General features: G+C 38.8%; 2 protein-coding genes across 2 annotated transcripts in view; one reads left to right on the forward strand and one right to left on the reverse strand.

Moving 5' to 3' along the window:
• tubgcp6 (tubulin gamma complex component 6) overlaps positions 1–5,432 on the forward strand; it is a 23,411-nt gene extending 17,979 nt beyond the window's left edge. The window contains 7 exon segments of the mRNA XM_079252569.1: positions 365–464; positions 467–667; positions 1,523–1,717; positions 2,355–2,487; positions 2,959–3,172; positions 4,318–4,511; positions 5,185–5,432. Coding sequence (XP_079108695.1) covers positions 365–464; positions 467–667; positions 1,523–1,717; positions 2,355–2,487; positions 2,959–3,172; positions 4,318–4,511; positions 5,185–5,276 — 1,129 coding nt within the window. The 3' untranslated portion in view covers positions 5,277–5,432.
• A 242-nt stretch (positions 5,433–5,674) lies between these two features.
• Positions 5,675–23,658, reverse strand: appl2 (adaptor protein, phosphotyrosine interaction, PH domain and leucine zipper containing 2). The gene is made up of 21 exons (XM_079256102.1): positions 23,555–23,658; positions 22,104–22,202; positions 21,533–21,592; positions 21,315–21,386; positions 20,377–20,464; positions 20,245–20,286; positions 20,098–20,156; positions 19,551–19,697; positions 19,031–19,113; positions 18,630–18,782; positions 15,458–15,646; positions 15,330–15,372; positions 12,957–13,013; positions 12,515–12,609; positions 11,621–11,776; positions 11,347–11,399; positions 10,174–10,348; positions 9,395–9,431; positions 9,140–9,295; positions 8,962–9,009; positions 5,675–8,581 (listed from the first exon to the last, which is right to left on the reverse strand). The coding sequence occupies exons 1-21, from the start codon at positions 23,609–23,611 to the stop codon at positions 8,450–8,452; spliced, it is 2,001 nt and encodes a 666-aa protein (XP_079112228.1). The 5' UTR covers positions 23,612–23,658; the 3' UTR covers positions 5,675–8,449.
• Positions 23,659–24,475: the final 817 nt, after the last annotated feature.

Consider the following 24,475-nt stretch of genomic DNA (forward strand, 5'->3'; position numbering starts at 1 on the left):
CACAGTGAGTGACTGTCTGCAGGAGTGCTGCATGAAAAGAGGCTCGCTTTTGTGTTTGGGAGCAATTTTTAAATATGCTTAGATTTTTTTTTCCCCACTTAAACTGTAATTAAGTTATGTTACTTTATTTGAAAAAGATTTAGAGCAGCTTCTTTACCTTTTAATATTTCTGCACATTGCAGGATTTAAACTATTCTGTGTGAAGCTACTTTTATCCTTGTACACACAGACATGGATTTGAGTCATAGCTCACAAGTAGCGGTAGCACAATTGCATTCTATACTTAGATGATTCAGAGAGTTGAATAAAAAATTTAAACTGGTAGAAATTAGATTTTGATAAGGCTATGTCTCAGTAATTAAAGTATTAACCCCACACACACATGTGGATTTCCTGAGCTTTCATTGCACTCAATGTCTGTCTATATTACCTGTGTGAAACTTACAAGTCAGCATAATTTACCCTACTAATTCTGGAATCAAAACTCTCCTCATCACTTATTTTCCCTTTTACTGTCCATCCCAGTGTGTCTTTGGTGAATAAGGCAGTGGTGGACTACTTCTTCGTGGAGTTGGGGGTGGAAAAACACTTTGAAGCTCTGCGTCATTTCCTGCTGATGGAGGATGGCGAGTTTGCACAGTCTCTCAGCGATTTACTCTTTGAGAAGGTGAAATTTCTTTGTCTACTTTGTTAGCCTCTGTCCAGATTCAAACGGATGATTTATTCTTTTTTTGTGTGTGTTTGTTTTTAAATCTACATTGTTGAGGACGATTGGAAACCAAAAGCTTTTTTGTGTTTTTATTCATTTTTCTAGTTATCTGCACTGTATGAACTCAGTGTCCTCTGCTTTAAGCCTGTAAAACAGATTTGAGCATGCACACAGTTAGGGATGATTAATAATATGTATACACTTCTGTTGGAGAGTAGGTTCTACTTTCATCACTGCCTGGAGAGTGTGTTTTGTTAGGATCTTTATTTTCTCTTACAAAATGTGATTTATTATCCTTGAGCTTTGCAGTTAAACCACACATTACCTCTCAAGCCAGACGAGTCCTGTGTAATATACAAGATAAGGGAGCATTCTGAAAATTGCTGTGCTCAATATTTTTGAGTAATGAATTAATAAGGACAGACTACACAAAAAAAAGAAGAATATCATGGGTTTAGGCAGTAAATTCTGCTCTTCTTTGGGAACAACCATTTTCACTGCTAGATTTCTGCTTGTGTCAAGCTCGCTGTTATGAAATAACAAGCACAGCCTTTTCTAACACCTCACTGCTGTTCTGCAGAAACATTCCTGTACATCTGTCTCTTGAGGCCGATGAGACAGAAGGTGTTATTTATCCAGCCAAAGCACCACTTTCACTGATTAGCACACCTTCAGCTGGAGAGGAAGCAGATCTTAGCTCAAGTAGATCTGTTGCCAAATAAAAACCTCAAACTTTTACAGAGGAAGAGACCATTTATTTGTTGTGTATTTGTTTGATCATTACTTTTTTTTTTTTTTTTTTTTTTTACCCAGATGGGTTGTGGCCAGACTCCAGGTGAGCTGCTGACCCCCCTGGTCCTGAACTCCATCCTCAGTAAGGCCTTGCAGTACAGTCTACAGGGGGACAGTGCTTTAGCTGCAAACTTCACCTTTGCCCTGCGCTTTCTCCCTGAGACCTTCCATCCACATGCACCTGACTCCCTCAACTGTTTGGAGCTGCGATACAAGGTGAGGTTGTGTGTTTTGATGGAGTAGTGACATGGTGAGTACTCTCACATGGGTGTGCTGGTCTCAGCATGAGTGGCAGCTTGAATGTGACAGCCTGTCATGTTTTGACAAACTGCTCTGGGTGTGGAAAATGAGCTTAGCACGCATTTAAATGGTTCCCCCTCATAGACTGATTGGAGTTGTGTCTTTTGGATGGCATGCACAATGACTAATGGTGCACATATTTTCACCATCTCTCCCCGCTCTCTCTCCTATAACTGCCCCTGAAGCCGCCGAGCCTCCATCCTGCACCATTCCTCACTCCCTCCCCCTTCTCATCTTTACCACTTGCTCACGTGTTTTGTCTCTTTGTGTCACTATATTTCTTTTCCCTCTTCCTCCACGACTCCCCCTTCTCTCACCACTCTATTTTCCCCTCACAATCCTCTCACCTCCTTCATCAACGTCTCTGTGTTAACACCTTTCTCCTCTCACCCGGTGTTATCCATCACTCTCCCTTTACCTGTTTTTTTTTTTTTTTTCCCAAACTCTCGTTTCATTTCCTGTAATTTCCTTTCCCCTCAGAAGCTCTCGCAGCTTCACACACTTTTTCTGTCTAACACTGCCTCTTCTATCCTTTGTGTGTGTTTTCTCACAGGTGGACTGGCCCTTGAATATCATCATCACAGACAGCTGCATGAACAAGTACAACCGCTTATTTTCATTCCTGCTACAGCTCAAACACATGGTGTGGAGCCTCCGGGATGTCTGGTTTCATCTCAAAAGGACAGGTGAGGAAATGATTCAGCCCCAGCTCAGACTCTTTCTTCGCATTCTTTCTTCTTAGGATGAAAACATAAGATTCTTCCTGTTGTTCTTCAGCTGGTTATAAAATATTCATAGAGGAAAATGTTAAAATTCTTTTATGATTTATTTATACAAAGCACAAGTCAAGCCAGAGGAATCATTTCCCCGCCCTCATCCCCCTACCAACCCCACAAAATAAGCATGCTTCTCAGAGTTGGATGGTATTGATCAATGACCATCTGTGTTCAGACTACAGAAGTGGATATTCTGAAGAGGGAAAAGCAAAGTATTACTGAATGAATGTAAACTTAAGAGATTACAACATAGTTTTTAGATAACTGGACAGAAGACTGATTGGCGCTCTCAAGATCGCCGGAAGCCAAACACTGCAATATTTAGCCTAATTTCTCAATGTCTTTGTTCTTGATGACTTGTCCTCATCTTGTGTCCATCAGCACTGGTGAAAGGTGCAGGCTGCTCGGTGCAGTTCCATCAGCTGCAGCTGTACAGGCATGAGATGCAGCACTTTGTCAAAGTCATACAGGGTTACATTGCCAACCAGATCCTGCAAGTGTCCTGGAGTGAGTTCACAGCCAAGCTGGCCACTGCCAGCGACCTGGATGCCATCCACCGTACACATGCAGACTACCTCAACAGAGCCATCTTCAGGTGAGAACGGGAACTCTCATACGGTTACAATATTATCTGTGGTTCATCTTAATAAACTTAACTTTGCATGTACATATTAATTAATATTTGACATTTTTAAGAAATCATGAAATGATCAGTTTGATATTTACTTCTGCTTAATGTTAAAAGAATGACACTTTGCATACTAACATTTATTACCAAGGCACAGTTCAACATGAATATGAAAATGTATTACAAGTTCTAACTTACTGGTTTCAAATATTTATTTGTTTCTTTTTATCTTGGCATTTTGAAGAATCACTGTGCCGTGGTCTGTTTACTGAAGCTTTTTAAATGAACGAGACAAGACAGATGTTGCACACTGAGAAATTGGAGGCACAATTTTCTCATCTTAAAACCAAAAACAACTCACAGTCACTAAACATCATGCTATAAAATATCTCTCTCTTTTTGTTGACGTCTTCCTTTGGGCTCATTTGTGCTTGGACTGTTGGTAAATTGTACAGTAAATTGTTAGTTTCTAGTGTGTGCTACCCAAAACTATGCTGATAAAGCTAAAAATCTTTTATAAATGGTCAATAATTTGGAATAATTTAATGAACCACATATTGTAAAATTCTTTTTCAGTTCAAATGAAAGTTTCTGCTGTTTTTTTTTCTGGTAAATTGCGAATTGACATGAATGAATACGTTGCCACTGATCGTCTGCTTTGTGTAACGTACTAATAGTTTTCGTTTTATCGTAATCCACGTGTAGAAATTGAGTATTTTTGTCTTGCTGAATGTGAAATCTGGAACAATTTAAAGGGAGAAACTACGTTTTGTGTAAGCAGCAAGAAGCTTATGTCTTTCAGACACACAGTACTTATATCAAAGATACACAATATTATTAGCATCATATTGATATTGGCCGATATTGGCTTCAAAATTAAAGCTCCATTATTGTGCATCCATGACCTATTGTACCAGCTTTATCTAAATGTTCCTTTTCCTCTATAATAACATTATGATACCTACTTTAAAATTCGATGGTTTAAGTGGGACATTTTGTCCCCTTAATGCCTATAAAATATTTTCCTCCTTGCAAATCACTCAAAATCCACGTGGGCTTTTGAGCCCATTGAATAAAACGAATTCTGAATTCTTCCTCTGTTTCTTCTCCAGAGGTCTGCTCACAGATAAAGCAGCCCCTGTCATGAACATTATCCACAGTATATTCAGCCTGATCCTCAAGTTTCGGGCCCAGCTGATTGCACAACCGTGGGACAACCAGCAGGGGGAGGCAGTGCATCCCAGTTTTATTGCCATGCAGCAGTCCTACAACACTTTCAAGTATTATTCTCACTTCCTTTTCAAAGGTAAGGATGTTGTCTCACATGTCTGAAAGTTAAGCCTGCTTAATAATACTCACATACAATCAGGAAAGCTCATCATCATTATTGTGATGCCGTTCTGACCCCTTCTTATTATACTGATGTGTGACAATGACTCAGTTGTTGCTCATTTGGATGATTGTGAATTTGAGTGATGAGTTGAAAGAATCCACTTGACATACAGCTATTTGGGTAAACAACATTTGTGGTAACAGGATGTGGTTCAAGTATCTATTACTGAAGTACTTTTTCAGACAATGTACCTTAATTGAATTGTTCATTCTTGACTCAGAGGAGAGAGATTTCTATAACAGTTATAAATGACAGTAAAATTGTTTAGAAAAAGAAAAGATTAAAAAAAAAAAATTCAAAAGTTGTATGACAGACTTAATGGGAAATCAGTTACCAGTGTTAATCTTGAACCTAGAATGCGTACAGACTCAATGTGGTGTTTACGGATGGTATAAAATGGTTTGTGTATACGAGTAAGAACCCTTAGATTTCTAACAGTGGTGCTGATTCAGAGTAAGAGATACTATCAGGTACCTAACAATCACGTAATTGTACATAATTAACATCAGCTTCCTTGTTGTCAAAGTATGTTTTTTATATTTAGGAGAAGCTGAAATGTTAACTAATGTCTCTTTTCCTCTCCCAGTGGTGACTAAACTGGTAAACAGAGGCTATCAGCCTCATTTAGAGGATTTCCTGCTCCGCATCAACTTCAACAACTACTACAAAGACACCTGAACTGGTCAGCCTGTTTCACATGTATATAAGCAACGTATCCTGCATGCCATTAGGCTTACAGAGTATACAGTGAGTTTATTTAATCACTTCTTCTTACTGCTTGATATACTTTCTAAGCCCAGTTCTAAATAAGGCTGTAGTTTTAAGATGGGTCTACATTTGAAGAGCTTTAAATATGTAAATGTGCACATGATTGATTAAAAGTGTTATCACTTTTCAGCTGCCAGTGTGTTTGTTAATATTTGTAATGCATGTCATGATCAGGTGTATTTCAGAATGAAATAAAACTGTTTTGTGATGTTTATTTGAATAAAAACTCTTTAAAAGATTTTGGTAAGAAAAATGACATTTATTAAAGATTACATGTCAACATGGTGGTTTTAGAAAACCAGGGCAAGGAAAGTGAAATGCCTTATGGGTAATTAATGATGCCTTTTTAAAAAAGACAAAAGAATAAAGAAGTTATGCAGTCCTTCCTATATTACAGAAATGAACTTTTACGCCACGAGTACCTGGAATTTACCAGATGGTAAATAAGTTACAATGTAAAAATAAAGATGATGCAGCGTAAGTGTTGTCATGGTTGCAGCGGGACACATACAGTTGGAGGGGTTTGGTAGTGCATGGAGTAATATAACTGGAACAAATCTAACAAACTTTGCTATTAAAGAGAAAACATATTAACTTTATCATTAAACTGCAACAAAATTGTATGAGACTGATTAAATGTGTGCATTACTGCAGATTTACTGAAACACCACCTGAAAACAGAAGATGCGGCACAAGCAAAGCTTTCCAATATATCATCAGACAACCAGGCAATACGTATTTCCATGAGGAAACGGAAAGTTTGACATTTAGGGAAATGCACTTATTACAGCAGCTGATTCATATCTGGGAATTCAGCCATTTCTAAAGAAATTGTTGTATTTGTGGTTTGGTTTGCTTATCTCTGCTCTGGTCCACTACAATATGCCTTCATTTACGTCGTCTGACAGGTGATTGGTAGTGTACAGGTGTTCACACCTGAATGGATAACTTGTTACTATACCAAACATCCTGGAAGTCTTTTTATTACCTGCATATTCTGACTGTTTTTAATTTAATTCACCTTCAAGCGTGCCTTCATGTAAAAGTTACTGTGTGTTAAAATGTGGTATAATGAGCCCCTTCATAACACATTTATGTGGTCCATTTTGCTTTAATACCGTTGTCAGTAAGCAATACTCTGATACTGCTGAAATGGTTCCTAAGTTTGGAGCTCTGGCTGAGGCATGTTTCATGCATCCCAGCTTATTGAAAAGCACCAGCTGTCAATTATAAAGTTGTATCTACAAATGAACATTAAATTGAATTATCTTCCATTTGCATGATGATTCCGGTGATGCTCCACTGACATGTACAATGTACATGTACAATGTGTATACATATATATATATATATATATATATATATATATATATATATATAAACACAACACCTTCTCAGAGAAACTCTTTTTACCGTCCATAGTGACTGTATACACTTGATGTTTGTGTCACAGGAAATCCCCCAGGTCAGAGTTCAGAATATTTAACAACTAACACGGCCGTTCTGTCAATACATGTCCATACACAGGAGATCTACTCCTTGATAATTAGAAACCTTCATAGGTGCAGTTGAATGCATTTAGTTGTCAAGGCTAAGTAGTGTTTTTTTTTTTTCTTTTAATAAAGGAAGAGAATAAGTGCATTTCCAATAAATTATGTGTGTAGAGGTAAGTAGCTCCATCTTAGCACTAGAGCCGGGAGTTCATAATGAACTGGCATCACTCGCACCATATTTAACAAGTTTTTGAAGTGCCAGGAAAGCAAACTTTGAAAGGGGAAAAAAAAAGTACAAAATTTAACATTCATTGTCTTTCTTTTTGTTACTGCACACTGTGGGGTCCAGCTGTCTGAGCTTGGTGTTCATGTTGAAATGGACTCAAATGCACCAAAACAGCTCACCTTTTTGGAAGGATGGAAAAATTTTGCAGATAGTTATCAGTTCTTGTTTTTTTCTTTTTAATTTATCTATAAAGTATGCAAAACATGCCTTCCAACAGTGCAAATACCCGACTGGTCCGTTTTCATGCATTACTGCAACATTTTAGTTGATTTTCTTTTAGTATTACAGCTCGGCACATTGAGCAGAGGCTTTCATCTACTCAGGGAATGAGAGGATGTTATTTAATCATGCACTGCGACAGTCCTAGCATATTGACTGGTTTAACATCATATACACCCTGACAAGTCATATTTACACAGACCTCTGAATAAAACATGTGCAAAGTCATTTTAGGGACGGGATGTGGCATTCTTCAGACTTCTTTTATACAAGTAGTGGAATAAAATGTCAAGCATGACATTAAGCCAGTTCAGTGGGATTGCTAAAGACAGAAAGTCTGCAACTTAACTGTGGTGAAAGCACAGATAGAATAAGTGTTCTGCTAATTTCACTGCTGTATGGTTATTCTGTGTGATCATGTCTTAATCAACTGCAATGTCACTGCTTTGCAGACAAATGAACCAACCTCCTTCTCCTTCACTATTTTAAGAGTCTTACCTTATACAGATTTACAAATTAGTACCTCTATTAGCCTTCAGGTAACATAAAAAAGATTTCAATCTTGGTAGTGCAAGAATAGTCGTGTACATAAATCAGGAAATGAATGCCAAAGTAGATGTATAAGAATGAATACCAAACTTATGAGTAAAACAAACAAACTCTTCAAATGCAAACTATGTAAACTGAAGCAAATGATTCACCACCTTCTGATTGATGGCTGAAGATATTAAAAACCACAATGCAACATAATCTGTACCTGTAGCGTCCCTTCAATAAGACAAACTATAGATCCGTGCTGCTGTTATCATGGGAATGAAAAATCTAAAATAACAGCCACAACATGGAAATGATTTTTCTTAGTATGTTTTGGTCCAACTAACCCCAAATCAATGTCCTCTGCTTTTAGAACAGTAAATGGTAGTAGCACAGGGTCACAGGAAGTGAACTACACTCTAGTATTGGTGTTAAGAGTACCAGAGGTTAGGGCTAGGGATCACAATGAGACCTTTATCCAGGGCAAGCCTTCCCTTTACAAGTCAGACTGAAAGCCCTGTTCTTGTTTTTTCTGAGGGTCCTTTGAGGAACTAAGCCTCTGATTCCAGGTCTTCCTGTCCTGCTCCGACGTTTTCGTCACCTGTCTCCGGCTCCAGGAGCAGGAACTTGCCATCATTGGTCAGAGGCATGTTTTTCATGAGCTGGGCCAAGGCTTCTGGGTCCTTTGAAAACAAATAAAGAAAACTTGTTGAGTAAAAATGAACTCTTTGCATTGAAATTCTTCAAGTTAAATGCAAAAATGACAGATTTTTCACTGTAACCATGAGGGTAGAGGGAGGTAAAATGTTCCCTCTAGTGGCCAAGTTCAACATTTAGTTGTCATTTAAAAATTACAATCAGTGTTGTGAATTTTAAATGTAGAATATCAGACAAGACTGTGGTATAGAGAAAATGTAGTCACTTTGTTTTAGAGAAAAAAATGACCAAAAGTTTTTTTTAATCCCGTTGTACATGCTTTTGTAAGTCTTCTAGTTGCTGTTTTTTGCTCCAAATGCTAAACAATAACTATTTGCAGAGTTTTTACAGTATTTGAGGGCGTTACCTTCTTGGCTTCTGAAATTTCCTTTGCCAGATTTATGGTGTAACATATCTGCAATGAAAACAAAAACAACTCAATACAACTCAGTATGTGCTGCGTGCATCAGTCGGCATGTTTCCCACTCTTAAAACAAACAAAACAAAACAAAAAAACATATTGATGATGGATGTAATGAACAAACCTTTTCACCCTCTGTGTTGCTCTCAAAGACGAAGGCGCTAAACGAGGGCTCTCCCTCCTCATCACCATCACTCCAGTCTCTTCCCTCAACTACATATCCCATCAGTCTGGAGTTTTCTTGGTGGGCTGCAAATTGACACACCTCTTCTAGCTGGAACTGAGAGAGAGGGGTGATCAGGATAAATGCGGCATAAACATCATGACCTACTACAAGGCTGAACAACAGTGTTAATGTTTATTTTCTGATCATACTTACACTTATTCTTGTAACTTGAGTCTGTGGGTCGATCAGCCTGTTGAGAGAAAAGAAGAAACTTCCATAAGTTTTTACATGTGTCTGCTTTTGTTAGTGTGCTCCTGTGCTTCTATCTATTTGTATTCAGTTCTGAACAAGTGCTGACAGCTATGTTCTATGAGAAAAAGGTCATGTTACCAAAAATGCATTAAAAGGTTCTGAGCTTAAATGGGAAATAAGTGGAAATCTGTCATTTCTTCAGAGGAGGAATAAGTCAACGCGAGCCCCATGTTTCCGAGCTGTTCCAACTGCTAGTTTTTGTTTGTGAATTGCCCTCCCCCCACTCTTCCTATAAAAAGCCCCAGCAAGTAAAAAAAACTTAAATGTTTTCAAATTAAATGGAAGAGAACAGTACAAAGTGTTCACCTGAAGGCACCCTGGATGAAGGATTACCTCTAATAACCACTCTAATCAATGGCAAAGAACTTGTCAGATGGGTAAGTAATAACATAAACATTACTTTGACATGTTCCACAAAACAGTGGCATTGTTTTGCTGAGAGTGTTTGCACTTATTAGTCCAACAAAATATTAAAGTGTGTGATTTTTTTTCTTTTTTCCGAATGAGTAAGAGACTAAATTACAAAGCTTTTCCTACAAAATACACCATATTTTCTCACTATTAGTAAAGTACAAAGAAATGAAAAAATAATATAGAATTCTATTCTAAATCAGTTTTGACAAAAATATATGTCACACCGAGTTATTTTTGTTCTGAGACAAACTAGTGATAAACTTTACCTGAGGCTACCGCTGGTGACCATGAGGTGAGACTCAGTGGTCCTGAAAATGTTGTGGATGGCGCGAGCAGCCAGCACCTGTCTCATGGCCTCATAGATCACTTCCTGATTGTTGCCACAGCGAACGGCCATGGAGCCCAAAAAGCGAACGGCAAATACCTGCTGCAGGAGGGAGTCTGTAGAGAGAAGAAAACATCGTCGATTCAAAACACTTCAGTAGTAGATACACTCTAAGAAAAGTCAATAAAAACAAGGCAGTGTAGCCTCAATATTTGAAAGAATTTTTCATTTTAACTTTTTACAGTTTACCCGTATTTTAATTTAACTTTTTTTTTTTTTTTTTAACATTGTATCTTAGGAACAGGAACTTCTTCTCACACCTAGACACATCTGAAGTCATCGGAGATGAGTTTTTCACTCTTAAAAGTTCAACAACTAGGTTTGACAAGTCTCTCATGGCTCAAGGGAAATTCATATTCAGCAGGAGTTTGACATTTGTGATTATTACCCAATAAACGTTATGTTCTTTACAGCTGTTATGGTCATTTCTAGACAATGTTGTTAGGATGTTCTGGTCTGTCTGAATGTTAGTTAGCACCATGAGTGTAGTAGATGGTACAGGATGTGACAGCGACACCCACCCCCACTTCTATCCATGTGTTTCATCACCAAAGGGTAAATGCAGATGTTATGTCCTATTCATCTTGTCTGCCAAACCCAAAGGAGAAGAAAAGTATTTTGCTTGAAAACAACTGAAAAAAAATACATTTCTTGAATAATGATGAATAAAATTAATTTGGTCATTTGTTACCTATTAAAGTAAATATCTTAATTTGGTGAAAGTACTGTCTCTTTTGTTTAGAGTGGGATAATTCCATGGATGCAACTGAGCTATGAAAATATATCATTTTTTAATTTTCCAACTAATAGACAAGTCTGTGAATACAACATGTATAACTGTGGAAATACAGAATTTTCTGTTTTTGGATGAACCAAAGTGTCCTTACAATTAACAGTAAAATGTCCTAGTTAACTACTGCCAGGACATTTTACTGGACACGAAATAAGGGCAACAAACAAACACAATAATTTTAAATACACAAACATGAAGGATGAAAAAGGCTGATTCAATGTGGAGTGGACAATTAAGCATTTGCAATATGACAATAATTACCATCGCTCTCTGTTGTACAGTCATCGTCTGTTTCTCCAAATGGATTTGTGCGTCTGTGGAGATGGAACAACATGCATCAGCAAATAACAATTAAATTCCTGCATTGAGTAATTATGCAGTGTCCAGCTTCCAGGAAATTATATAATAAACTCAATGAGATCAGCATTTAGGAAATTAGGATCATAATCCAGCAGTACCTCATCTGTGTCTGCCTCATGCAAATGTAAAAAAAACAAGCACCCACAGAAACTTCATGCCTCAGTGGACAGCTCACCTCCCTCCGCTTCTGTTCTGGTCCTGAAACTCGGATGCTGGCAGCATGATATCAAATTGAATGGGCGTCCCAGGGGCTATCAGATCCTTTGGTTCCGGAGCAGCTCCTGTTTTCTGGGAATCACTGCTGGGAGTTTGAACACCTCCTGGTTTTGCTCTACAAAAAACAAAACACAGAATAATGATGACTTTTAACGAATAATCCTACTGAGCCCACAGTCTAATTAAAGATAGGCTAACATTTTCCACTATACAAAAAAATGAAATGATGGATCCCCATCTGGCTTCTGATGTAAGTGGTGGGAGACAAAGTGTATAACCTATTAGGATTAAAAGACTTTCTGCTGAAGCCTCATTATGCCTCTGATAAGATTGCATTCTCAGTCTGCCATCATTGCAATTCCAGTTTTTTGGGGGGGTTTTTGTGCCCGAGAGCATTTAATGAGGTGTCTGCAGTTAGACCCAATCCAAACATTCAGATAAACGTTTGGTAGAGTGTGTTTGGCTTCTTAGATTTGAAAATTTGTCATTAAGAAACTGGATTTGAAGTTTAAAGTTTAAAATTTGAACTTCATGTTCAAATCTTGAAATTTAAGTTCAAATCACGCAGCATTCGATTTATCAAAGAGGGAACCTCAGACCTATTTTGCTCTTGCATTTTGCTTTGCTATTAACATATAAGCCTTTCAACAATTTATACTTTTTTTTGGCCAATGCATAAACGTGCTAATAATGCTGCACCACTACTTTTATATTGACTTCAGTTGCTGTCTTCACATCCTGAGACCAGTTGTTGTGAAGCAGAGTTTTGTTGTGTTTCGCTCTGTAGCAGAACGTTGTGTCTTGGTTTTGGTCAACGTTGCTTGAAGACTTTTGCAGAAGCACTGTTTCTGACCTGTCTGGGTTTGGGGAGCCATCCTGTCTCTTCTCAAAGCTGGTGATGGGTGTAACTGCCTGGATTGCGGTTTGGTTCAATCGGATGGCCACAGCCTAATATGAAATCACAAGGTTTAATGAGGCAGCATGAACACAGAACATGAAGCTGTACAACTTTACCCACTGAGTTCCCTTTGATAAATTATGTTGGAAAATATTCTTCAGTGTGTCTCAAATCTGTCTAGCATGCTTAATGATTCTCAGCATATTGTACAAATAGGCAGGACAGAATAGCTGAAAACAGTGACATAATCCAATAATTGGTTTCAACTAATAAATCTGTGATACAGAACCATGTGATCGGCACTCAAGGAAACTATAAAAGCGAAAGCACGTAGTTTACAGCTACACCCTGCATGTATAGCACACTGTATGTCTGCAGGTGGGGATGAAATCTTTACCTCAGGGTTGTCAGTCAAGTAGATCTGTCTGGAGATGTTGTTCACAGTGCAAATCCACTGAGAGAGACAAACATATTCATGGTGAGTTTTACTCTACAATGTAGAGTAAAACTCTAAAACAATGTAGAGTCTACATCCAACAATATTGCCCTAAATCTAAAAGAAGAAAAAAAAACACAAGATGAAAACCATACAAATGAGCGTTAACAGCATCATCATTTAAATACAGATACTTGTAGCAGGTGACACAGTCACTGAGTAGCCTGCAGGTTCATTTACTAACAACGGCTGGTTTTCTTCCTGTGTGTCTAATTTAGCTTGTGAGCTCTGGGTTTTCCTGATAGTTGATGGCTTCATCCTCCCGCAGGGGGAACATGACTCCAGTGTGTATAGGTGTATGATTGTGTATATACACTATTCACAAAAAGTTAGGGATATTCAGCTTTTGGGTGAAATTTCACAACAAGCCTAAAATGCATTCAAACCTGTACAGGTGAGCTTAATGTGATCTTCTCTAAGCTTTTAAATGCACATGTCCAACTGTTAAATGTTTCAATAAATTTTGCACAAGTTGCTGTTCTCTAACAAGGAGCTTAACGGCAAAAATCACGGCAGGTGTGTGATCCTTGAATTGACCAATAAATGTCCTGGTTCAATTAGAGCTGGTGTTTAAACAGTTGTCCTCATCATGCTGTTCACATTTTGACATCATGAGACCAAGACGACACCTAACAATGGAACAACAGTCCCTTGCCATTGCGATGCTTCAAACAGGACGTTCTCAGACAGAAGTGGCCACTGAGCTTGGAGTGTCACAGAGTGTCATCAGCAGGTTGCAACAGAGATATGGAGAGACTGGAAGAGTCACAGAAAGGCCTAGAAGTGGACGTCCTTTGGCCACATCCCGTGCTGATGACCGCTACATTGTGAACACTGCCCTGAGAAACCGGATGATGAATGCCACTCAACTCCAGGCACGTTTAAGAGAGGTGAGAGGCACCCAAGTGTCACGTCAGACCATTCAGCGTGGTCTGCGTGCTAGACAACCTGCACGGGTACCTGACCACACCACCAGGCACAGGCATCATCGTCTTGCATGGGCCAGGGAGCATTTACGCTGGACGAGGAACCAGTGGGCCTCAGTGCTGTTCTCTGATGAAAGTCGATTCACACTGAGCAGAAATGATGGCCGGCAACGATGTTGGAGACGTCAGGGAGAGCGCTATGCATCAGCCACTGTTGTCACCAGGCGAGCTTTTGGTGGTGGCGGTGTTACAGTGTGGGCAGGGGTGTCCACTTGGTACAGAACTGCCCTACACTTTGTGAATGGTACAGTGACAAGCCCATACTACCTGAATAACATCATTAATCCAGTGATTGTGCCCCTACATGAACAGCCCAGGCCTAATTTCATCTTCATGGACGACAATGCTCCTGCTCATCGAGGCCGCATCATCAGGGAACGGCTGTTGGAGACTGGTGTACCTCAAATGGAATGGCCTGCACTCTCTCCAGACCTGAATCCCATTGAAAACCTGTGGGATCAGCTGAGCCGTCGTGTAGAGGCTCGAGACCCTGCACCCCAGAACCTCAATGACCTGAGGGCTGCCCTTCAAGAAGAGTGGGATGCCATGCCTCAGCAGGCAATAAGTTGCCTTGTGAACAGCATGAGATGTCGTTGTGAAGCTGTAATTGATGCTCAAGGGCACATGACGACATATTGAGACGTTCAAATTTTTTGTTGTGGTGTAACTACCATTGTTGTTACCTTTTGTGTTGAATGAATTTTTTGAGAGGAGGAAATCAGTAGTGCATCCTTCTACTTAAATGTCCTACTTTTATGATATTATATCACTGTAGCATGAACATGTTGCATTTTCCATAAATTTCACCTGAAAGCCAAATATCCCTAACTTTTTGTGAGTAGTGTATAAGCGGGTGTGTATGTGTGCTTATATACACGCAAATGTATGTAGGTTGTTCTCTTTTTCAATCTTTTTTTTTTCTCTCTCTCTCTTTTTCTCGCTTCAAGGTGTTTTCTGTTTTCTCTTCTTTTTGATTCTCTTTCTGTCCCTCTTCTGTCTTCTCCGGTCCGGTCCAGCAGTATAAACTTTGTAATACAAACAATTATGCAAAATAAATAGAAAAATAAAATTAAAATCCAGAATATCAAGGGGAGCATTATATCTATGATGCTTCCCTTGGCAAAGTAAATTTGCCCAGAAGAATATAGCATCCAGAAAATCCATTTTGCCTGCTTAAATGCTGGACAAGACAAAAAAAAAAAAAAAAGATACTTGTAGCAGGAAATATTTCTGTGATGTGGATGGAAAACAAAGGCATCACTGTCATAACTGCTCCTTTCATACTAACCTCTTCATACTCCTTTTTGCTCTCAGCTTGTAGGATCATTGACCTGGAAACACAAATCCCAGACAGAATTTAAATATGTTAAATTGCTCCCGTGTGTGTAAAATGGATATGCAGAAAAGTGTGCATACGTCTTTCCTGAAGGGGAAGTTATCTGAAAACAGTAGCGTCTGTCCTCACACTCCACGGCCATGACAGAACTGTTGTCCAGGTCCAGCACCATACCCCCTGCCACCGCCCCACGAGGCTGACACATAAGATTGCCTCCCTGGGTGAAGAAGTACAGTCGATCCCAGGCCGTGGTCACCAAGCCTGTTTTACTGGAAAGAAGAAGGAAAAGAGCAAGGATCTGTGGGTAATCGTGTTTACACATTCATTCATTATCCTAACCGCCTAATCCCATGAAGGGTTGCGGGGAAGGTGGAGCCTATCCCAGCAGTCTTTTTGGGCAAAAGGTAGGATACACCCTGGACAGCTCGCCAGTCCATCACAGAGCTGGGTTTACACATTAAAAACTAAAAGGAAACAATAATTTTCTTTCTTATTGGGATTTAGCTGTGGGAAGAATGAACCAGACAAAAAAATAAAAATGAAATCAAAACTTGTATCTCAACATAAAATCAACTTACTGTCCATCCATTGCTAACATCACTCACAGTTCACCTGACACATCCCATCCTGCTATCTGCTATCTACTCACCCTATAAATCAGTTTATTGTTTGCTAACATTTGAAAATGTGAGCCCTGCATCATACAAAAGTGTTGATACACCCCTCATTTCTTTATATTTTGTTCCTAAGCAGTCAGATTTTCTTGTAATCCTTTAAACTCGTCTTGAGCATTAGCTCTGCAGGCTTTCTCATGGATATGTCAACGGTTCTATAGAGATGTTGGCTGATTTTCCCACTTATTTTCACCTAATTCTTCCATACAGTTTGACAAAATAGTTTTGCAACAATGTGATTCCCTAATGAGCAACTATTTAAATAATCTTCCCTTAAAAATATAAGGGAAATTGAGAAAGTGGCGTACAAATAAAAAAGTGACAGGTAAAGGAAAGAAAGCAAACATTCATTCATTTTCTACACTGCTTAATCCAATTCAGGGTTGCCAGGTAGCTGGAGTCTATCCCAGGAATCGGGAGGCACCAAGCTGGGTACATGCCGGACAAGTCTACAGCCCATTATGGGGATAAGAAAACAAATAAACAAGCAAATAAAAACTATCTACAGTATGTTAAAGTGATGTCCTTAAATATAAGAAGATTGCAGGTTCAAGTCACCAGTTTGACCACAGTATAATATTATATCAGTTTAATGGACAGCGATTTGATGTTTACAGATTCCCCAAATTCATTCACAATCCAAATTTGTTTCAATTAGATTTTGGACTGATATGAAATGACAACACGGGTAATTGAACACATTCACTTCCAGTCATAGCAAGCTTACAAAAAGCAACTAAAACATCATTTAACCTTTATATTTTTCCGCTCAAGTATTCAAATGAATCAATTTAAATAAAAAACAATTGCAAGGTTGCAGTCAAGTCATTCCCAGGTAAGGGAAACTGGAAAATGGTAGTCATAACAAATAGTGAGTGAAATTTATGAAAGTGTCATCTGTTTTTACCTTTAATCCTGTATCTCCATTCATGTTTGCATGTTTCATCAAGACAATCCACTAACTTCTCATTTGCACAGCAATGCACACAAGTAAGGGTCTTAATACTAGTAGACGGTGCAGTACAGGACACAACAAATAACTTTAGACTATGTATAAAATGCATATCTACCAATTTGAAATAAGTAACTTTGTTGTCATTTTAAACCACACACGTTGGTTCGATCCTGCCACATAATAAGACATAGCAAGCATTACTGGTAAGAGACTGATGACTTCTGAGAGTTCAAAACTAAAAACAACAGACTGTGATTAATCTTTAGAAGCCCTAACAAAACTGAAAAGTGCATAAAAAAAAACAACTATCAAGCTGTTTGTGTTACAAGTTAACATCATCAATATCAACTCTGTCAGGTTATAATTTGCATAACATTAACTGCGCTTTTCATAGAGTATTCCAGGCATGGACATACAGTTCACCAGATGCGTAAAATTATTACAAATTAGTCCTGATTGCATGAGTGGAGCACACTTCTTGGAAAAAATGAACATTTTCATGAGAATACTTTATCACGCTACTCAGCGTGATGCACGAAAACAACTCTTCATGCCGAGCTTTCAGCACCAGCCTGTGCTCACGTGTGACTGATGACATCATTCACATGCATCAAGGCAGATTCATGACCTTCATTAACATCTCTGTGTTTGTAAAAGTTGGACAGAAACTTCAAGCTCCAAAGAGTTTTATTTCTAACCAAAATAAACCTTTCATTAATTCTAACCAGCATGAGCTCTACAAATAAATAACACACACAAAAAAAAGATGTATTTGGTCTCATTAACTAAAGTCCCTGATAGAATATTTACATAAGATAATTAAAGAAATAGGCCACCACATAGAGCCAATGATGAATGATGTTTGGTGTTGATTGTGTTTTGACAATTACCGGTAATGTTTTATCTCCAGATATTTTAGCTATTTTCATGTGACTTGCTAAATTAAGCTGTATGTGTATGAATCACACAAATTACTCATCTGTAAGCTGTACATCCTATTCACAAATTATCCCCTGAAGCACTTTCTTTGATAAAAAATGGAAGTGCATAGTGTGCTGGGTGACTCAGACCCTTAATATTGAGAAACCGTTTGAAATTGTAAATTTTTTCTGGCCCCAGCTCCATGTGACAGGCACTTGAGGTTGCAGGCAGCGTGCAGAGTGGTGTTTTGTGGAAACCTTTTCTCTGGTGTCACAGTCATTTGTTAAAGACTTCAGATGTATATGAGGCCACGACAGAGTTTGGCAGCTCTGACATTTCACTAAATCACAATGTGGTCTACACTGCAGTTTAATCCCCTCAAGCCATTAAAGAAGTTTCTCTTCCCATACATCTGCACTACAATAGACTGACAGACCATGCTGTCACCATGCTACCTGACCCACCTTGTCTTCTCTGACAGGCCCATTGTTTGCTCTGTTCATGCATGCTCTGTGCAAGTTTTGTAAAAGAAAATCTCTGCTGCATTTGCATCACAGTTTTCTGAAGCTGTTGTGTGTTCACATTTCACAGCACCATCCAGAAAAGGCTGTTCCATTAGTCCCACTTTAACATCCTGGCAGATATTAATAGGAAATGTCACTGGATTTCTGATAAGGCTGTAATGAGTGTAATTAATCTTACTTCCTAATGTTGAGGTAGCCAGCCTTCTGGATGAGTGTGCGATTGACAGGCTCAGTGTCCTTATCTGGCATGTAGACGGTGTCCTCCACAGACAGAAGGTCCTTCTGGGACACGCGCATGGTCTCTGCCTCCTGGTCCAGCTGGGTCTGGATACTATGAAGATAAAGGGTTTAACAATTTCCATCAAAACTGACTCACAGAAAGAGAAACATGATGGTTCAGATAACACACTCACAAAATATCTGAACAAAAAACAAAACATTGAAGTTCTGTGGAATATTGTGTTCACATAACAAGAGAATTAGTTTTTATCAGGATGATACGCAACAAGATAAAGTCATTTGTACCGCATAAAGTCGTTTATCATCAGTATAGAAAATATCAAAATTGAAGTTCTTTACTTTTGCGTCATGTTGGACACAGAGGAAAGAAAAGTGTCCATCTTCTTGGACACCAGCTCAATGCCCTTCTTGAAGAAGCTGATCTGCAAGATACCAAAAAAAAAACCCAGTGATGTTTCAACCCATGTGATTCTGCAGCTAATATTTATTTTAATTTCCTCAATTTATTCTTTTTATCACCAATGAAAGATTCTGTTGTTTTTTTTTTTTACAATTGAAAAGCTGAAAACCAGAGAATATTTGTTTTTTCCTAGAAAAATTGTAAAACCCTTTCGAAAATGTGTAAATTGCTGCATGTTCTTTTTTTCTTTCCATTGAAGACTAATATGATTATTTAATTACTGCAACTCTCATTACAAAATGTGGTTTAGAATTTGTTTAAAACAATTCACGTTTTTATATGCAGTAATTAATTTCAGTTCCAATAGGAAAAAAAAAATCATTTCTCATTTTACTGCATTTGAATACTAATATGATGAGGAGATCTTGTTCAGATTAAATGTCATTCATAGCCTGCTACCTGCGCCTGAGTGTAGCCGAGCATTGGTTCCAGCATAGCTACTCTCTTGCGATACTGCAGGGCATTGAGGGCGCCGTAATACTGCAGGGAGGCCTGGTGCTGCTTCCTTCGGGTGTACGCCACCTCTTTCACCAAGTCTGCCTTCAGCTGTCCACAAACGAGAGGGTTAAAAATGCAAATAAATCCTAGCACACGTGCCCAGCATAAACACTCTGACAAATGCAAACACACACCTTCTTAAATATGCAAACGCTTGTCCTTCTTTCACTTATGCAAATTAACAACAAAGTTGTTCTTTTCTTGCATGATTCTTGAGATTTGCTGACATGTTTAACAAAAGTTAAGTCTCATGTTTGTCACGTCCATTATGATACTTAGTGTTGCAGTGGTAATAGGAGGCTGAGGCCTGGCAGCAGAAGGTTGTTTAAGATGATGCAATAGTTTTTCAAATGCTTTCAAGACACTCCTACCACAACAAAAGCAATTTGTACTGTCAAACTTTTTACAGCTTATGGTCTGGGAGGAAAAATGCTTGCAGAGATTCTACCTTTTCATTCTCCTTCTTCTTGGGTAGTCGACTATACTTCACCATAGCTGCCTCATGCTCTGCATTGCATAAAAAAAAAGAGAGATTAGTGTCAGATAATACCTGCTCCTTGCATTTTTCTTCTGAAACAAGTCTAAATCTACTCACCATCAGTAGCAATGCCATATATTTCCTTCAGAGTGCTTATCTCTGCAAAATTCAACATTTAGCAATGCTTTTTTTCCCCCCATTCATTTTCATCCTATACATTATATTGCTTTTATTTGCATTTTCGGCTACCTGTGAGGTCTTTCTCTCGGAACTGGATCAAAGGGAAGACCATGCTGTCAGCCATCTGGTTGGCCAGTTCAGAGTGGAGTGAGTTCAGCTGAAACACACAAAGCCAAGTACGCATTTCAGACCCTGTGCAAGGAGTAACAGAAGATGAACCCTGACCAAACATCTTTAAGGAATTCCCTTTGTTGTTTTTTTTTTTTCCTTCAAAAGAATATTTCAAGTTTGGGGCAAAACAACAGGCAATGATTCACATTCACGGTAAAAGGCTCAGATTGTGGAAGAATGCATCCTGTGAAAAGAATAATGAAACCTACTGTTTACCTTTATATGGGCAACACAACTGCGTCTCACACAAACAAGCAAATACTACTGTTATGCCCAATGCTTATCAACAAGCTACACACCTTTGTCTAACATGCTGACATCTAGTTTAATCTGAATGATTTAGCAAGTGCTAAAGTTCACAAGATTAGACACAGTGGTGGGTCTGATTCTAACTGTGAAATGAGCCCTCCTCTATGCAGGACAAGACCTCAAGTGCTAACTTATGAACTAACTTTTGAACCTCCATGGTTGACAGTGACAGGCCCATCTGTTTTTGGTTTTTTTTTTTTTCCCACGCCATATACAAGAGCATGCACAACCCTGCTTCATTTTCCCATCCATTCACCTGCTGTTACTTTGATGTGTTAATCCATCTAGCCAGACACACTTTTTCCCTTACTACTCCCCTTTTAGGCAGTCACTTCCAGTCTAACAGCAATGACAGTCAGAAGGTTTTGTTTTCATGGTCATTTATCCAGCATGATGAGGGAGCACAGATACTCAACTCTTTGTAACGTGATGAAGAACCAACTGAAGCAGCTGCTCTGTAGTTTATCATGCCACCTCCTGTTACATACACTCATACCAAAGACTGGATCTCAAAGCAAAGATCTCACCTCTCCAACAGTTTTAGCGAAGTTCTGCAGCGTGGTGATTACCTCTTCATCCCCTTTTCCAAGGGCAAAATTCTGGACAGAAAAAGAAACAAAGACGACAAGTCACAAAGCTGCTCAGAGGACAAGTTACTGTTTGTTAGATCACATCAACTGCGTCTTGTGAATTATTTCACTCCCACTAACCAGTGGGATTAAGTATCAATTAGGCAACTGCTCACTTTCTTTTCATATTCCAGAAGCTGCTGGGAGAGCTGCTCTGTGGCCAGTCCCATCTCGCTCTGTGGAGAAACACAGAGTGAATAAGGAAACATTTTAATAGAACAAAACACAAGGCATATGTCCAAACTTTCTATATGTATCACATGGGGGTTAAAGGAAGCATAAAAACAAAGTCTGATGGGTGAAATACTTGCCTGGTGTATATGGACTACCATTTGTATAGATGTATTATAATAATAAACTGTACAAAAAATATGTTATCTAGTTTGACTGGATCAGTTGATTATCATCAGCACATTTAATTTACAATGTGATAATAATATATTTCATCAATACCTGCAACGCACTGTAAGATTAAAATTGTAGCTGGCTCTTTTGAGCTTAAGAAAATTAAGAAAAAACTAAGAAAATTCTGTGAGTGAAGATTTTTCCATGAACAGGTGAAGCGAGGAAGTACCAATAGAGCTGAGAGGAACACGCCCTTTGGGTTAAGCCTGTTTACACTATGCTTTCTAAACACAAAAGAGAATGGGAAGCAGAGTGTCACTGTGTTTGTGTCCTGTTTGGTACCTGTGCTCCAAACACACGTTGCATTGATTGCAGCAGCTTATTGGTGTAGTCTGTCAGCATGCCTGCATCTTCTTCAAACACACTAAGCAAAGAGCGAGTCTGTGGGAAAAGAAGCTAGAACGTCATTGGTTCCCTGCTTTTAAAATAGAAGAATTTCCTACATTTGTTTGTCACATGAGTTATATTATGAAACTGAATATTGGACACTCAGTTTGATATCACACATATCCAACAGTTTTACTGATACAAAGATGAAAAAAGGCTGACCTCATATAATAAACCCATGAATCAACACTGTAAGCAATTATTAGCCCAAATATAAACATCCTTTGTTCACTGGAAGTTGAGAGAGGAGAAAAAGTGAGAGAGGAAGGTCGTGAAGTATGCAGGTGAATACTTGGGTGCAGCTTGGAAGTGAAACTAAAGGCATGCTGATTTTACTGTAGCTCTATGCAAACTAAGAAAATTCTGCGAGTGAAGATTTTTCCATGAACAGGTGAAGCGAGGAAGTACCAATAGAGCTGAGAGGAACACGCCCTTTGGGTTAAGCCTGTTTACACTATGCTACGGCTGACTTTCATGAGCCAAGAATTATTTCACACCACAATTAAACCCTCTAGACTTTCCTTCTTGACTGTATTTACATTTCACCACTGACAGATTTCAGGCTTGCTTCTGGTTAGGGAACCATTATTTTTGAAAAAGGGAAAAATCACCCTCCAGCATGGGTTGCACTTAAGAAAAGCCATTGCAGGTCAACCCTGTTTGAAGAGAGAGTGATGCAACAACATGCAGAAAACACCCCACAGTAGATAATAGTGAAGGCATAAGATCTTGTCTCTACAAATTATTTCATGCATGACGTTCAGATCTTAATGGGCATTTTCCATACTGCAGTTAAAACCTGCCAGCTTTGCAAGATTTGTCAGTGACACTGCCCTTTTGCAGGCTATTGACTAATTCCAGGGGAGTCCGATAATGGAAACCCCTCCCACATCCTGCTACTCAGGCCCAGTTGGGTTGCAGAACAAGTTTAAGCCGAAAATACAAATAAATACGACAGATAAGAAGAAAACGGCTGCAAGAGGGCGATGCAGAGGGAGCTATATGATCAGTCTTTATGTAGACATGGAAATCGTCCCTGATCAAGGAGAACTGTCAACCCTGTGAGGGGCGGTAGCTTTGTAAATACAACAGAAACTCGAACAGAGCAGATAACTGTAACATTTATTAAGGAAAGCCTCTTTATAGCAGGCAGGCGTAGCGCTTGCTGACAGGGAATAACATTTTAATTATACTGTGTTATGTTAAATGAGCGCTGTCATCGACCAGTGGAAACAGCCTACAAAGGGAACAGGATACTCTCTGGACTACTATGCTAACTTCAGCGCTGGAAACACATTTATGTGGCAGTTGTTCTTTCAAGCGTGGGAAAATACAGACAAGCCTACCTGAGGACTGTCCTGCAAGGCGTCCTCCAGGAGCAGTTTGTGATGTACGGCCGGCATCTTGTTAGCTGTGGAGGAGAAGGGAATGAGAGCGCTTGAATTACTGACAATCTGGACTCGGTTTCCCAGGAGTCTTTGCGCGCGCGAAGGGAAATCGTCGGGCTTGGAGGCGGGCCCAGTCTGATATCACCCTCCAAAACCACCGACCTCTGGTACGAGAAATGAGTGACAAAAACAGTGACCCTTCCTCATGTCGCTGCAGTGAACAGGCGCAGAGTATAATAATGCCTCGACTCTTGACATCTAATTTTGTTTGAAGCCAAGAACCGTTTTACATGGGTTAAGATACAGTCTATGTTTAAGAGCTACTTTAATATTTTAGAGGCAACAGAGACCTCGTGTGGTCACATAAAGATCACTCAGTCTATTCAAAACACGGATTTTCCTTTTTTTTAATTTAAGGTAAAACAAGATCCTTTAGGTTAAGAAATTATCCGATATAATGTTCAGGAAAAACCCTGGAAAATAATTCTAAATGATTACTATAAAAAAAAAAAAGAAGCGGTATCTAAAGTGATTTGAATGCACATTTTTCTTTCCATTTTTTTTCTTTCAAAGATATATAATTTTATTTTTTATATTTTAAGTTATATCATTTATGGAATTATAACATGAGATTTAAGAATTAAACCTTTGTATACATAAAGTCAAATTTTTAGTCTTCATTTTACAAAATATGGAAGAAAGAATACATTTTCTGTCAAATGTGAGCTTTGTACAAATATGTCACTTTTATTCATTTCTTTTTTCACAAGATGTTAAGACAGCAAGCCATGTCAATGCTTGGAATTACAGACATGGTTCTAGATCCCTGCAAAGATATGATTGTTGTAAGGAAGTCCTCTGGGGACTATTTTGGGCAAA

Source organism: Telmatherina bonti (assembly GCF_933228915.1).
Source record: "Telmatherina bonti genome assembly, chromosome: 2".
Classification (NCBI taxonomy): Eukaryota; Metazoa; Chordata; class Actinopteri; order Atheriniformes; family Telmatherinidae; genus Telmatherina; species Telmatherina bonti.